General features: G+C 41.4%; 1 protein-coding gene across 5 annotated transcripts in view; it reads left to right on the top strand.

Moving 5' to 3' along the window:
* Window positions 1-15,039, top strand: part of VPS54 (VPS54 subunit of GARP complex) — a 285,872-nt gene that overhangs the window by 239,529 nt on the left and 31,304 nt on the right. For 4 of the 5 annotated variants that reach the window (XM_033938667.1, XM_033938668.1, XM_033938669.1 and 1 more), the window contains exons 22-23: window positions 3,040-3,147; window positions 10,461-10,555. In XM_033938667.1, coding sequence (XP_033794558.1) covers window positions 3,040-3,147; window positions 10,461-10,555 — 203 coding nt within the window. The remainder of the gene's footprint in view (window positions 1-3,039; window positions 3,148-10,460; window positions 10,556-15,039) is intronic. The other variant, XM_033938671.1, reaches the window with a different exon arrangement.

The raw sequence follows: 15,039 nt of genomic DNA, 5'->3' as shown, positions 1-15,039 counted from the left end.
AAAAGCCTAGGCTCCTGCCTTTTTGCTCACCCCTTTTATTGATGGCAGCCTTCAAGGAGCTGCTCATGAAGTTGAGAAAAAGGGGATGGCTTCTTCAACACATTGATGTTGAGACCAAAAGTCCAACTGATACCCAACACTTGGTACACTGCATGCAAGAGGCACCAATGCAAAGGCTTTGAAGGAGCTCAGAGTCTGTCAGCTGCACTTAACCATTCAGATGCTGGAGTTTATTAGGGTTTGTCTAACACAACAATTGAAATTCGTAGGAGCCATGCTAGACATGATTTGAGCATCTTCCTTTCTTTCACACTAAAGGATCTCCACTCTAGTGTCCATTGTGGAGGAAATTTGGAGGAATCGATAGGTATCTGCTAGACAGATGCTGAAGATGTTGAGTAGAGTAGCATCCACAGTACACATAACACCCTTAAAACATCTCCATTTGAGACAGGCCCAGTAGACTGTATCTACCCAGTGGATAAAGATATCTTCAGGACACAGTAGCTGTCACCAGTTGACTGCAGAACTTGCTATCCTGGTGAACAAAACATTCCACTCTAGCAAAGGAAGTACCCTTTCAAATTTCTTTTGTTTTCAGAAGGGTTCTGATAGATCAATTTTAAGTGGAGAAGGTTTGCTATCTGGTATGACTGTGAAGCCCTAGATCCTTTGTTCTATCCCACACAAATGCTTTCTGTATTTCTGAATCAAGTCTCAAAACCAGTTCTATTATGGCATAGCTTAGTGTAATTGAAGCTTATTGTCATGAAAATGGTAAACCCATTTCTGCATAGCCTTTAAATATTTCATTTATAGAGGGCTTACTTCTGTTGGAACATGCAATGAAGCCACCCACAGTGTCATAGGACTTTAAAATTGTTCTTACCCAGCTAATGACCGCTTCCATTTGAGCAACTTGTTAGCTGAAGTTCCTGACCTAGAAAGTCCTGTTTTTTTAGTGATGGTAACTTGGATTCGGGCTGTAGGAACTAATTAAAAAAAACAAACAAAAACAGAGCAATTCTGCACACTCATCCAAAGTTTATACCAACATTTTTTCACAGATCTCATGCACAATGTACACTTTAGTCGGCTCCAGAAAGGCAGCCAAAGCTCTCTTGCAATCTAAAGTCCTAACAAAATGGAGGCTGTCATCACTTATGCACTTTTTACCAGTTGGGTAGCAGACTGCATTTCCTTTGCAGATGCCCACATGAGCCTAACACTAGTGCAGTATGCCAAAGTTCATATCGGAGCTATAATGGCATTGGTAACCTACATGAAATCAGCCTCCATGGAAGAGTTTTTGTTTTTTAAAGAGCAGCAACATGGACATCTATTTACGTATTCACATTGCATTATTATAACAGGACTCTTGATATGACAGTAGGTTTGGCTAACCTCCAGTATTTATTTGGAAATTAGATTCCAACTCTCTTCCCCTGTTTCTTTCAGTTCGGACTGCCTTAATAACAAAAAAAAGAAGACCAAAAAGAAAAGCTAACAAAATATAAGGCTTGTTGTCACCAAAAAAAACAGTTTAAGTATATGCTGGTTGCTGCATTGCTGGCTGTTTTATTCTTTCCCTCCCCCCCCCCCTGCTTTTTTTTTTTTTTTTTTTTTTAAGGCATCCTGTAGGTAGGGAGGCATATCTGTAAGGATCTTGCTGACCTATTGTCCTCAGAGAAAACAGTTACCTACTGCAGGTATATCCTAAGGACAGCAGGATATAAATGTTCACAAACCACCTCACCTCCTCAAGAAGTTTTAGTCCAATAAAGCTTGAAATGGACTAATGTGGTTCCGTGTGATAATGGCATGTGGACGTTCCAGGTGCAGTTCCATTGGATGACTTCATCATCTGTGTAGATTTATATTCTGCTGTCCTTGGAGAATATTTAGTGTAGGTATGTAACTCTGTTTAAATGGGGTGATCAGTACAAGCATGTTATTCTTTTCATGTTTTCTGATGCCATGTAATATCTGTAAAACAGATTATAGCAACCAAAATTTTCTTCTGAGCTTAAAAATCAAATAAGCCATTGTGAAACATCAAAAACTTCAACTGTACTAGGATCCACCTGCAAGAGAAAAGCCCTCCCCATATCCCAGAATCCTATAGGCAATAGGGTGTCTCACATAACAAAAACTACAGTATGACATCACAGCTTTTTCAACGCATTTTGCCCCAAAGAGGTGCTGCCTTGTTTTAATGGCAGTGTTCTAAGATGGAGTTCCAATTTTTTTTTCCATTTGTGTAATCTTTTCCTGTGTACAGTTGTTAAGCACTCAATTTTACACTCCACCTTCCAGCAAACCACTACAGTTTTAGTCTTATAAAACATTGACTGTCTTATAAAACATTGACTCTGTGTAGTTTTGTTTAACTCTGATTTTTGATGCTTGCAGATGCTATTGATATTTAATCCAAATGTTTGCTAGTTAGCTCATATAGGGCTTCTTTTACAAAGCCGCATGATAAATACTCCGACGTCTATTAATTTCCTGTGGACATCGAAGTGATTCTGGATGCCCTGTTCCATTATAAAATAGGCTCCTACCACATAACCTGGAACACCTGTATGGAAGCATTCACTTATGGAATTGTCTCTGTAGTCTCTAGTGAGAGTTACTTCAAATTGCAATGGTTATGGGTAAAGCAATGACGATTTATTTAGTGGGATCAAATTTCAGTGGAGCAGTGGTTTCAATGAGTTTGCCTCCTTCACTCAAAAGTTGATAGCACTAGGAGAGTTAGAGCTACAGACTCAGCACCCTGAGGTTGTGGGTTCAAACCCCACGCTGCTCCTTGTGACCTTGACCCAGGTACTTTAGATGGGCTGTGAGCCCGCTGGAACAGATAGGGGAAAATGCTTGAGTACCTGATATGTAACCCGTTTTGAGCTCCTTTGGGTGGACAGGCTAAAAAAAATCAAATAAATCTTTACATTCAATTCAATGCTATAAGCAATTAAAACTGGGTTTTTTCAGACTGTATGGATAAAATTAACATATTCTCACAATTTGCATTTCCAGTATGAAGTGAAAGCCCCAGTGCCCTCAACTTACTTTAGGAATATTTGTAAGCAAATGGCCAAAATGCATGAAGCTATTTTTTATCTGCTTCCAGAAGAGCAAACACAGGTGAGAATTTTAGTAATCTTGAAACAATGTATGCTTTTTCAAATGTTTTTCTTCCTCTTTTTATGATGGCAATTGATTTTTATACTGGTAAAAATCCTTACATCATAATAGTAATTTGCAACTCCTTGAAAAGAGAAACTTTATTCTCTGAGGACAAATACGATGATTTCTCACTTCTGGTAGGTGGCGATATCCAATGGAGATCGATGTGGCAACCACTCTATAGCATTCTTTTGAAAACAGCACACCATGCATGATGTGTCGTCTTCAGGGTGGATTTGATTCAAATCAAATCATGATTTAAATTTTTAGTTAGAAAGACTTAATTTAAATCATGGTTTACTATAGAAAGTTGTACAAAGTGCAGGAATTTATTCAATAAAAGTTGTTAAAACATATATAAGCAGCATAAATAAAATAAATGTATCCAAATAATTGGTATTTGTTCTCATTAGTACCGGACCCAACACGGTCCATGTTTCGAAAAACAGTCCTTCCTCAGGGGTCCAAGATGATCAGTACATAGAATATTAAAGAGCCAAATAGGAAAGAACAAGCAAAAATACCAAACAAAACAGGTGTAAAGCTCTCCTGTAACAGGCGCTGCACTGATTTGGTTATACTATTAGAAATATATAGATAAATAAATATGAAATTATACTCCCCCTCCATATTCATGGGGGTAAGGGGAACAGTCCCCTCACGAATAAGAAAATTTGCAAATAACTTTAAGGCCAATTCTGAACTAGCCTTCCCAGTGATGCCATGTAGATATTGAAGAGTGAGGGGGAGAGTGGGGAGCCCTGTGGCACTCCACAGGGATTGGACCAAGCTTGAGAGTAGGTTCCTTCGCTGTAGACCTGGTAAGTACGTTTTTTTAGGAAACCCATGAATCAATTTAGTACCTGTCTGGAAATGCCGATGGAATCAAGGCACCTAAGCAGGAGGTCATGATCGACAAGGTCGAAGGCACTGCTCAAATCGAACTGCAGTACCAGTGTGCTTTTTCCCTGGGAAAACAGATGGAAAAGGTAGTCAGTCATAGAAGTCAAAACTGTTTCGGTGCTGTAATTTGTTCGGAAGCCAGATTGGGAATCATGTAGGATGTTGAACTTCTCTTAAGTATTTTGCGAGGTCGATGTTAACCAGACCTTCCATTAATTTAAGAAAGAATGGTATGTTGGCAATGGGTCTGTAGTTGACTGTCAAGGAAACGGACTCCTTTGGGTTTTTGATAATAGGAGTCACGAGGATATGCCTGAGATCCTCCAGGAATTTACCGGTATGCATGCATGAAGAGATCCAGCTAAAAAGTTCAGCTTTGAAGGAGATAGGAGCTGTTTTCATAATGGCTGGTGGGCAGTTGTCCAATATACAGTTGGATTTTATATATTTTGAGTAAAGCTTGAGGAAGTGGCTCCAGTCTGGGTTTTCAAAGTGGTTCCAGATCATGTCAACAGCTAGCCATTGTCTGCATTATGAGTGTTCACAGAAGCACAATTAATTCACATTGAATTATGTGGTTTTATTTTCCTAAAATAACAAACAAGTGAATCTAAAAATATAGAAATAGAAAACGGGGTTTTCTTGACCAATGAGGATGAAAGTGTTTGCATTGAGCATTTTAACACTTGGGCATTTGAAGTCTTTCCTCAAATTTTTTTTTAATAGAACATTGAAGTATTTAAACAGACATCATTATGTTCATCACTTTACCCTCCTAGAGTTGTTGCACATTGCTCCATTTCTCTGTCATACACTTTATCCAGCAGTTTCCCTGCAACATCTGCTCTGCTGGGTGGACTGTATCCTGGCCTCAGTGACTGAACCATGTTAATGCAGTGTGGCTTTTCAGACAGAAAGAAAAGTTTGTCACTTGGCAAATTTTTCCTCAATTGCCTCTTTTTCTAATCTGCTGGTTTTTATCAAAAACATACGAGGGGCGTTCAATAATTTACCTTCATGAATATTAAAGAAAGTAGCAAGCATGTTGAAAAAAGTCTGTGCATGTTGTGACATGCCTCAAGGCTGGCTTCTTGGGGTTTTGGTTTAATTTCTGTTTCTAGTTTTTGATCACTTACTCTGTATTTGGCGTTTGTGTGATTGAGGCCAAGAATTTTATATGAGCATTCTGTAATAATTTGGTTTGTTCAGTTTTCCTGATAGATATATTATTATTTTAGGGCCCCACTATAATATCTAGGGCATGGCTTTTTTGTAGGTAAGAGCCTTATTTTGGTGCAATGATGAGCTACAAGAAACAAATAGCTACATACCCCTTGCTAAATGTGCCAAGTTCTCCATTCCATCAATTTAACAATTCCATTTCAAAAATTTCTAGTAATAATTATGGAATCCCTCAAGGCTCAATTTTATTTCCTCTTATTTAACATCTTTACCTCCCCTCTTTTAACCTTATGCCAGTCCATAGGGTTCTCAGTCTTCACTTATGCCACCGATTTTCAAATCCTACACCCAGTTAATTCAGATTCAGATGAGGAGATATTTAACATCAGCCAAAAACTGTCTAAAATAAAAAATGGCTTCAAGATAACATGTTATCTTTAAATCTAGAAAAAACTAAAACTGGTTTTTTTTTTCCCATGGAAAGAAGGACTCAAGAATCCACCACGAATTTGCATTAATAACTTTCCAATTCAGTCCGTCAATAAAATAAGAATTCTCGGAGTCATCATAGATAATAATCATGATCAAATAAATTCTGTTGTTAAAAGTTGTTTCCATAGGCTGCTTATGAACAAGAAGACTACAACTAATACAAAATACTGCAATAAAAACCATTACAGGTAAAAGAAAATTTGACCAAGTAACACCATTATTAAAAAAACGCACATTGGCTTCCTATCAACCACAGAATAACTTATAAACAGGCGGCACTCATTTCATTCAAAGTTCTACAATTCAACGCACCGTTATTCCTAGATCGAGTTATCATTCCATATTCTCCCATCCGCTCCTCACAATCTGAGGATAAAAATCTACTTACTATTCCATCCCTACGAATCATAAATACTAGACGTACCACTCTCTTCTCTGTCACCGCTCCCCAAACGTAAGGTAAGAGAAGAAAAGAACCAAATTCAAATCAAAACTAAAAAGTTTCCTATATAGAGACACTTTTAATTAATTAATGAGCCCCTTAAACTGAGTTCATATTCCCAATTGAAGTAGGCAAGCACTGATCTAATATAATATAACTCCTATTGTTTTATACTTACTTGTTCTCTTTCCTAAATCAAATTGTAGTTCTTCCCTGATTTCCCCATGAAGTGCACATCTGTCTGTCCATATATTGTACGTCCCTCTTATTTGAAAATTATTTATTGTATATCGCTTTGTAATCTTTGAAAAAAGCGATTTTATCAAATACAAAATAAATTTGAAACTTGATTTATTTTAAATTATGAGTGACTTTTAAATGTGTGTGTTGGTTTTGTTTTGTTTTTTTGCATTACTTCCCAATTTGTCTGGTATTGAGAGGGTCTTTGTTACTATAACTCAGATTACACTAGAATTAGAAATTTCTTTGCATGGTGAATTTTAGAGGGGAAATGGCCTAGTTCTAGCTCTGCTCTGCATCCATTGTTGAGGGAGGGCCAGAGGATTTATGGCTTTAATAGATTATGGGGAAGCATGAGTGTGTGTGTTGGAGGACTGTGACTCAAGTGACGGCTGAAGAGAGCAATCTCTGGTACTTCCCCTCATTCTGCACTGCTACCCTTGCTTCAATTATTGGGAGTGAGTTAGGTGCAGAGCATATGGTGGGACAGGGATAGGGTATGGGAACATTAGGTGAGGAGTGTTTCTCGCCCAGAAAGCTATCAACCCTAGTGCCCACCCATCATATTTGATGGCCTATACAAAAAATACCTTCTGGCTATGCCATTGGGCTGAAATGATACCTTTTGCTGGCAAACAAATGTTCTACATTGTAAACTTTCTGGATTCATGGGATTCTTGTTAAAGACAGTATATCGTATTTAAATAAATTTTAATAACTGACGGCTTTGCTTTATGTAGAAATATTAGGTGTGCTAGGTTGCTTTTTGTGGTCTCCCTCCAGAATATACAGAAACAGTTGATGCATCTCTAAGCACAGTGGTTGTACTGAACTTAACAGTGATGGTTACAGATTGATTTAGTTGGGATTATTAATACTGCCATTGTCTTTTCAAAGTTAGCACAAGTAGCTATGACATCAGGATAGTTAGATGTATTTAACTTTTGGTCTATCTGTATTTCTAAGTTTTACAGCTCTGGCCTTTTGATATAGTGTATTTTCTCTCTTTCTTGCAATCTGTTAAGGAGGTTCAGACTCTCTTTTAAAAGAAGGCAAATTAGCTCTTCTGCAATCTACTTGGAGAAAACATTTTCTGGAATGAAGATCCCAAAATTGGCTTAAAAGATCATGCCAAGTCTTCAGAGTAGATGGGTAACCTAATGGTTAAAGCAGCGGCTGAGAACCAAGGAAGCCAAGTTCTCCTTTGTTCAAACCCTGGAGCTTCTCCTTGTGATATTGAGCTATTGTACTTGAATGCAGCTTGCCTTGAGCTATTCTTGAAAAAGTTGTTATTCGAATCCAAAATCTCTTCCCTCTCTTTTGCTTTCTTTCTTTTTTTTTTTTTTTTAAATCATGTTTATTGAGGTCAACCAAAGTAACAATGGGCATACAAGAAATACAGAAGTAAGCCAAAGCTGCTACGAACAGTGCAAAACAACATAATCAACCGCACCATCAGAGAACACAGTAATGGTATTGAGACTACAGTATGTGCATTCAAAAGACAAAAGAACCACAAAAGAGCCAAATTTTGCTTTCAATTGGGAAATTTTGCGCCTTGCAAATTAGACTCTTTAGGATCCAGCAAGAGATATCTAGATGGAGTCAACCTTTTCAGAAGTGTTACTAAAAGATACCAGAGGAGTCTCAATCCAAGGCTGTTTAGTAATCAGCTCAACTCATCTCTCCCTAAATTGAAGAAATCCAACACACTTAACCTCTACTGTCATCATAACTGCATCTTCATTTCTTTGGTCTGTCTCATTATAGTCACAATTTTTGTTATCTGTTGTAAAACGTTATCCCCCTCCTTTACAAAGCTGCGCTTGTATTTTTAGCGCCAGCCGCAACAGTAACAGTTCTGACGCTCATAGAATTCCTATGAGCATCTGAGCTGTTATTGCCACGGCCGGCACTAAAAACACAAGCGCGGCTTTGTAAAAGAGGGGGGGTGTTTTAGAAAGCTTTGAAATCATGGTGTACATGACATTTCATCACTTCAGAAATTTCATTATGCCACAGCTTGTTGGTGAGAAACGGTAATCTAAATTACTTTAACTCATCTCCTCAGACATTTATTATCATATATTTAACTAGTCTTTAAGCCCGTTAGATTAACGGGTGCTAGAACATATGTGTGTGTGTCTGTCTTTTTTTCTCTCTCTCTCCTTAGCCGCTTTCTTTCTTTCTGCCTTTCTTTTTCCTTGGCTGTCCATCACCACCCCTTGCCTGCTCCCCCTGTCCATTTTCCCTTCCTTTTACCTCCACTGTGTCCACCACCACCCCTTCACTGCTCTCCTTATGCAGCAGCAGCCCTTCTCCCTTTGTTTTACCTCCCCCCTGTCCAGCAGCACCTCTTTCCTTCTCCCCCTGTCCAACATTAGTCCTCCGTTATTTTTTCTTCACCTCCCCTGTCCATCAGCATCTCTTTCCTTCTCCCCCTGTCCAGCAGTAGGCATCCCTTCCTTTTTTATCCTCCCTCCTCCTTCTTATCCCTATGATACTCTTACCTTGCTCTGCCCTTGATCAGAGGTTCCCGACAGCTGCCCAGTTGCACCCATTGGAAAAGTTCCCACTGCCGCATCCCGCACCCCTCCTGACGCGGCTCCCGCTGTCCTTTCTGTCTGTCTCTGTCCCTGGCCCCCTTTGCCTGTCTGTCTTTCTGTGTATCTCCCTGACCCTGTGTCTTTCTTCTTTCCTTTCTGTCTCCCTTCCTCCCTCTGTCTGTCTGTCCAAAGCAGCATTCCATCCCCCTCCCCCCACACCAGTTCCCTGTGCACCTGCCCCTGTGTCTTTCTTATTTTCTTTGTGTTTCCCTTCCTCTCTCTGTCTGTCCAAAGCAGCATTCCGTCCCCCTCCATTTCCCTCCCCCCACACCAGTTCCCTGAGCACCTGCCCCTGTGTATTTCTTATTTTCTTTGTGTTTCCCTTCCTCTCTCTGTCTGTCTGTCCGTCCAAAGCAGCATTCCCTTCCCCTCCATTTCCCTCCCCCCCCACCAGTTCCCTGTGCAGCAGCATTAGCGTTTCCTCTACCCGCCCCTGTCCCTTCCCCTTCCCCTTCCCGCGGGCCGGACTACAAAGGTGGTGATTCCAGCAGCGCTTTTATCAGTCTCCACACGCTGCTTCGGGCCCTTCTGCCCTGATTTACTCTGGCACGTCCCTGATGACATCATCAGAGACGCGGCAGAGCAAATCAGGGCAGTAGAAGGGCCCGAAGCAGCGTGTGGAGACTGATGTACACGCTGCTTGAATCGCCATTCGGACCCGCGGGAAGAGAAGGGGGTGGGCGGCAAAGGAGAAACGGAGATCGGCGGCGGCGACAGGAGAAACGGATAACGTCGTCTGGCTGCGGTCCGGCTTGTGGAGGCGATCGGGTGGTGACGTATTCGCGCGCATGCGCACTCCTTCGGCCACAGACCTACAGCGCACGGAACACGAAAATAGGACTGCGCATGCGCGAGTTAGCCTTTTATTATATAGGATTACTTAAGTTCAGCTTCAGCATACCCCCTCTTTTGCTAAGGTGCGCTAACCGATTAGCGCGCACTAAACGGTAACTTGTCCATAGACTAACGTGCACACATTAGCACGCGCTAATCGGTTAGCGCACCTTAGTAAAAGAGGGCCATAGTCTTTCATTAGCATGCTTTTACCATATAACTAACTTCCTCTTTTTAGACCCTTCACTGGTTCTCTCTTTTATCATCAGATCAAAATTTTTGTCTTAGCTCCCCCAGTTCCTAATCTTCTACCCCTTAGATCTATAACTCTTAATTTTTTAACCATCTAGTTTAATTTTCTCTCCAACTAGATTTTCTCTTATGACACAGTTCTAAGTAGAATCAACTGCAAACTCATGTCTTTGCTTCTCTCTCCTGCCTTCCTATTTTTCATCCTTTTCTTAGGACTCACCTTGTCACTAATAGTACTTGTATTGCTCATATTTATATACCTGTGCACACTTTTGGAGATATGTAAATTCAAATTATTGCTCTATTTTTTTTCTTTATAGATGTTGTTTTTAAGAATTAATGCAAGCTACAAACTTCATTTGAAAAGGCAGCTAATGCATCTAAATGTAGTCAATGATGGAGGACCTCAGCATGGGTATGTACAGTTGTTTAAAAAAATGAAGCATTTTGCCATATGTAAGATAATCAGAATACCTTTGAAAGTACATATATTGTGTCATTCCTAGGGCAGTAAAAGATTATTTTCTTTTATCTGCTAATACTCTCTTTGTTAGGCTGTTTTCAGGCTTGACCATGTACTGCCTGTCAATCAGTTATTCATACTGAGCTGTATATGAACCTCCTACTGGTATTTTGCCACATAGTTTTTCTCCTGCAATCTTGTGCTAACTTTGAACTGTATGTACTTTCGCAGAACCTGTCGGTTCCATACAAACTGGAAGACTTTGATGGGGAGAGTCCAGTCTACCAAACATTTCCATACAGACTGCCAGCAATATGCTAAAGAGGAGATTGAGAGGCAGACAAAGACTGACTAACTCAGCTTGACACTGGACCTCGAACATATGATCCCTTTTGACACCACACAGCTCTGAGTCATAGGATATTTGGACTCTTACATTGTTCTTAGTTAAGTAGGCTTACAAGAACAACATGGGAGTTTGGGCAATATGTGGTATCAAAAGATATCAGCCATTTCATGACCCGCAGCAGCAGCAAGTTGAAGGGAATAGGGGTGAATTTGTAGACTGATTGGAGAGTAGCGAAAGTGAGCTGAGTGGTGGGGATAACTGACGGACTGGCTAGATGGATGGCTGGGTGGCAGACTAGATGGATGAGCATGGATAGGGAGGAATATAATTTGTTGAGCTGTACTGCTAACTCCAACGAGCAGCAATGAAACACATGGACAGAAGCAGAGAAAATTCATTGTCATCGGTGGGGGCAGGGATGGATGTAAAGGGAGTATAGTTCTCCCCTGATATTCTCGGAAGTTCTATTCCAGGAACCCCCGCGAATGTTGAAAAACCGCGAATTCAGTTTTTAGCAGGGGAGTCAGGAGAGGGCAGCCGGAGCGTCAGGAGAGGGCAGCCGGAGCACCGGCGAGTGAAGGAAATCACTCGCAGTATGCTCCGACCGCCTCTTCCTGTACTAAAGTCAGGCCTCACCAATCAGGAGCTGCGTGTCAAAGAAAAGGAGGCAGAGTTGTGTTAGTATGTCAGGGAGAGCAAGATTGGGTAGAGATAGAAATACTTAGCACATTCACCAGGGCCTGGAACACCCTATCCAACTCCTCCCTCCCCACCCCCAGTTCCAGAACTTTCTCTTTTCCCATCTACATCCATGATCTTTGTCATCTCTGATTTACAGTTGAGTCCCTCTTCCTCTTTTCTGTAGTTCTTAGTTCTTTCTCCTCCTTACCATCCCCTTTTTCCATCCCTATAGCTCTAATTTTTGATATTTGAGATCCCTTTTCACCACTCTGTAATAGCACATGTAAACAGTCGGGGTACGTGGCCTGTGAATGAGTCCAAAACAAAATTACTTTGGCTTGGCCCAAAATTAGAGCAGCTACCTTCTGTTGCCCTCAGGATCCTCATTGCAAATTGAATTCTCAAGTAAAGTTTTGGGTGTCATTATAGATTCTGTGCTTTCATTCAATGATAATCTTAATTCTTTGGTAAAAAAAAAATGCTTTTAGTCTCCATATGTTGAGGAAAGTGAGATCCTGTTTCCATCAACAACATTTTGCTGTCCTTGCTCAATCAATCTTTTCGAGGCTGGACTATTGTAATTCGGTCTATTTAAGCCTGACCAAGAAAAGCCTTCAAAGACTTCAATTGATCCAGAATACTGCAGCCAGGCTGATCTTTGCAAAATGTAAATTTGATCATGTCTCTCTGCTTCTGCAAAAACTTCATTGGCTTCCAATAATTTCCAGGGTTTATTTTAAATGTGCCTGCTTAACTTTCAATGGCATCCTTCCCCTTTTAATTCCCCTGTCCTGGAATTCTGAAAGATCTGATATCACCAGATCTACTCAAAAATTTAAATTGTCCTTTCCAATGTCGAAAGGCGTTATCTACATTGGCAAACTAGGGAAATCTCTACTTTTCAAAACCACTGAGTTGTGGAATAATTTTTCTGTTCAACTGTGTAATCTGGACTCTTTCCAACTATTTCGAAAACATCTGAAAACTTGGCTATTTTCAAAGTTGTAAATTCCACTCCTCTCCATACTATTCCAAATTCATATTGTACTTGTTCTCTTTTCTAATTTTTGTAAACCGTGCCGAGCTCTATTGTTATAGAGAAGATGCGGTATATAAGCCTAAGGTTTAGTTTCGTGTGATGATACTTTTAGACACACAATTAGACCAGTCAAGCCCAGGTTCAGAACTAAAGAAAAGTGCCCAAACTCACATAAGATTACATATCGAGGAACAAGGTAAGAGTCTAAATATCCTACAACACAAAGCTGTTTTATATCGGAAGGAATCATCTCTTCCAGGCCCAGTGTCAAGCTGAATTAGTTGGTCTTTGGCTGCCTCTCAGTCTTCTCTTTAGCATACTGCTGACAATGGGACAGTGTAGCCGATGCTGGACAGACTTCTACAGTCTGTGTCCTTTATATGGCAAGACAGATCAGAATGAGATGGTGTTAACTTTGATGGCAACTCCAGCAGTGGGGCAGTGTAGTTGATGCCGAACGGACTTCTACAGTCTGTATCCATATACAGCAAGACAGATCACAATTAAGTACAGTGGTACCTTGGATTATGAGCATAATCCATTCCAGGAGCATGCTCGTAATCCAAACTGCTCGTTTATCAAAGCGAGTTTCCCCAAAGAAAATAATGGAAACTAACTTTGATGCGTTCCCACCCCCCACCCCGATAACCGGCATCGCTCCCCCCCTCCCGCTCGCAAAGGCTCCCTCGCTCCAACCGCCCCCCCCCCCCCCCCGCGTGAACCGCCCGCCCCCCCCCCCCGCCCGAACAACTTAAACTTACGGGCCCCCCCTGTCTGGCACCGGTACGCAGGCACATATCGTGCTGGTGCCTAGAAGATCTTCCGGCTTCTGCCTGCCTTGAGCATGCATCTGCGCATGCCTAAGGACTTCTAATTCTCCCTCTCGCCGAGAATCTCAGGGAGAGGGAGAATTAGAAGTCCTTGAGCATGCGCAGATGCATGCTCAAGGCAGGCAGAAGCTGGAAGATCTTCTAGGCACCGGCACGATCTGTGCCTGCGTGCCGGTGCCAGACGGGGGGGGGGGGGTAAGTTTAAGTTGTTCGGGCGGGGGGGCTGGTTCGCGCGGGGGGGGGGTGCCGGTTGGAGCGAGGGGGCCTTTGCGAGCGGGGAGAAGCGATGCCGGTTATCGGGGGAGGTGCTCGCAAATAGAGTCAACACTCGGTTTGCGAGTCAAAAGTTTGCTGAGTGTTTTGCTCGTCTTGCAAAACACTCGCAAACTGGGTTACTCGCAATCCGAGGTTTGACTGTATTTGTATTTTATACCATATTCATATCATCTGAGTACAGGTCTTGCCTGTCTAATGGGGAAGAGAAGACATCTTTTAGTGGAACTCAGCAGGTAAAATGAATAATTACTAGACTGTTGGTTCAACATTGCCTTGATAATGAATGTGACTGTTGGGAAGACTAGATGGACCACGCAGGTCTTTATCTGCTATCATTTACTATGTTACTATGTATTTATGTACCCAAGAATAAATGTGCCTGGCTTGGCAACAATGACCTAGCCAGCAATACCCCACCTACAGTGCAGAAAGCTTTTTGGGAGCTGAGGGAGGGGTTAAAACCTTTTGTAAATACTGTAGCTTTTTTGGAAGTATTGCCTACTTATGGGAAAGGAAAGAGTATTAAATACCAAGAACTTCAATAGGTGTCTCAAAACCTGATGTCATCAAAAAGGCTTTAGGTACATAGGAGGATTGGGAAATACATGGAAAAACAAGAGACTATATTGTAATGATGAGCTGCATCTTACTATGACAGGAAAATAATTTGTGCTGAGAAGTTCAGGCAATACTAAGGGAGCTCAGAGAGGTTCTGGCGAGTCCTATTAAAGACTTGTTCAACAAATCTCTGGAGACGGGAGTGATTCCTGGGGATTGGAGGAGAGCGGATGTGACCCCTATTCATAAAAGTGGTCACAGGGATGAAGCAGGAAACTACAGGCCGGTGAGCCTCACTTCAGTTGTTGGAAAAATAATGGAAGTGTTGCTGAAAGAAAGGATAGTGTACTTCCTTGAATCTAATGGGTTACAGGATCCGAGGCAACATGGCTTTACAAAAGGTAAATCATGCCAAACGAACCTGATTGAATTTTTTGATTGGGTGACCAGAGAGCTGGATCGAGGACATATGCTATATGTAATTTACTTGGATTTCAGCAAAGCCTTTGATACAGTTCCTCATAGGAGGCTGTTGAACAAACTTGAAGGTGGTAAATTGAAACTTGAAGTGGTAAATTGGGTTAGAAACTGGCTGTCGGACAGACGCCAGAGGGTGGTGGTTAGTGGAAGTCGCTCGGAGGAAGGAAAGGTGAGTAGTGGAGTCCCTCAGGGTTCGGTGCTGGGGCCAATCCTGTTCAACATG

Source organism: Geotrypetes seraphini, chromosome 3, assembly GCF_902459505.1.
Source record: "Geotrypetes seraphini chromosome 3, aGeoSer1.1, whole genome shotgun sequence".
Classification (NCBI taxonomy): domain Eukaryota; kingdom Metazoa; phylum Chordata; class Amphibia; order Gymnophiona; family Dermophiidae; genus Geotrypetes; species Geotrypetes seraphini.
The sequence above is the reverse complement of the archived record's forward strand: the minus strand, read 5'-3'. Positions and strand labels throughout refer to the sequence as shown.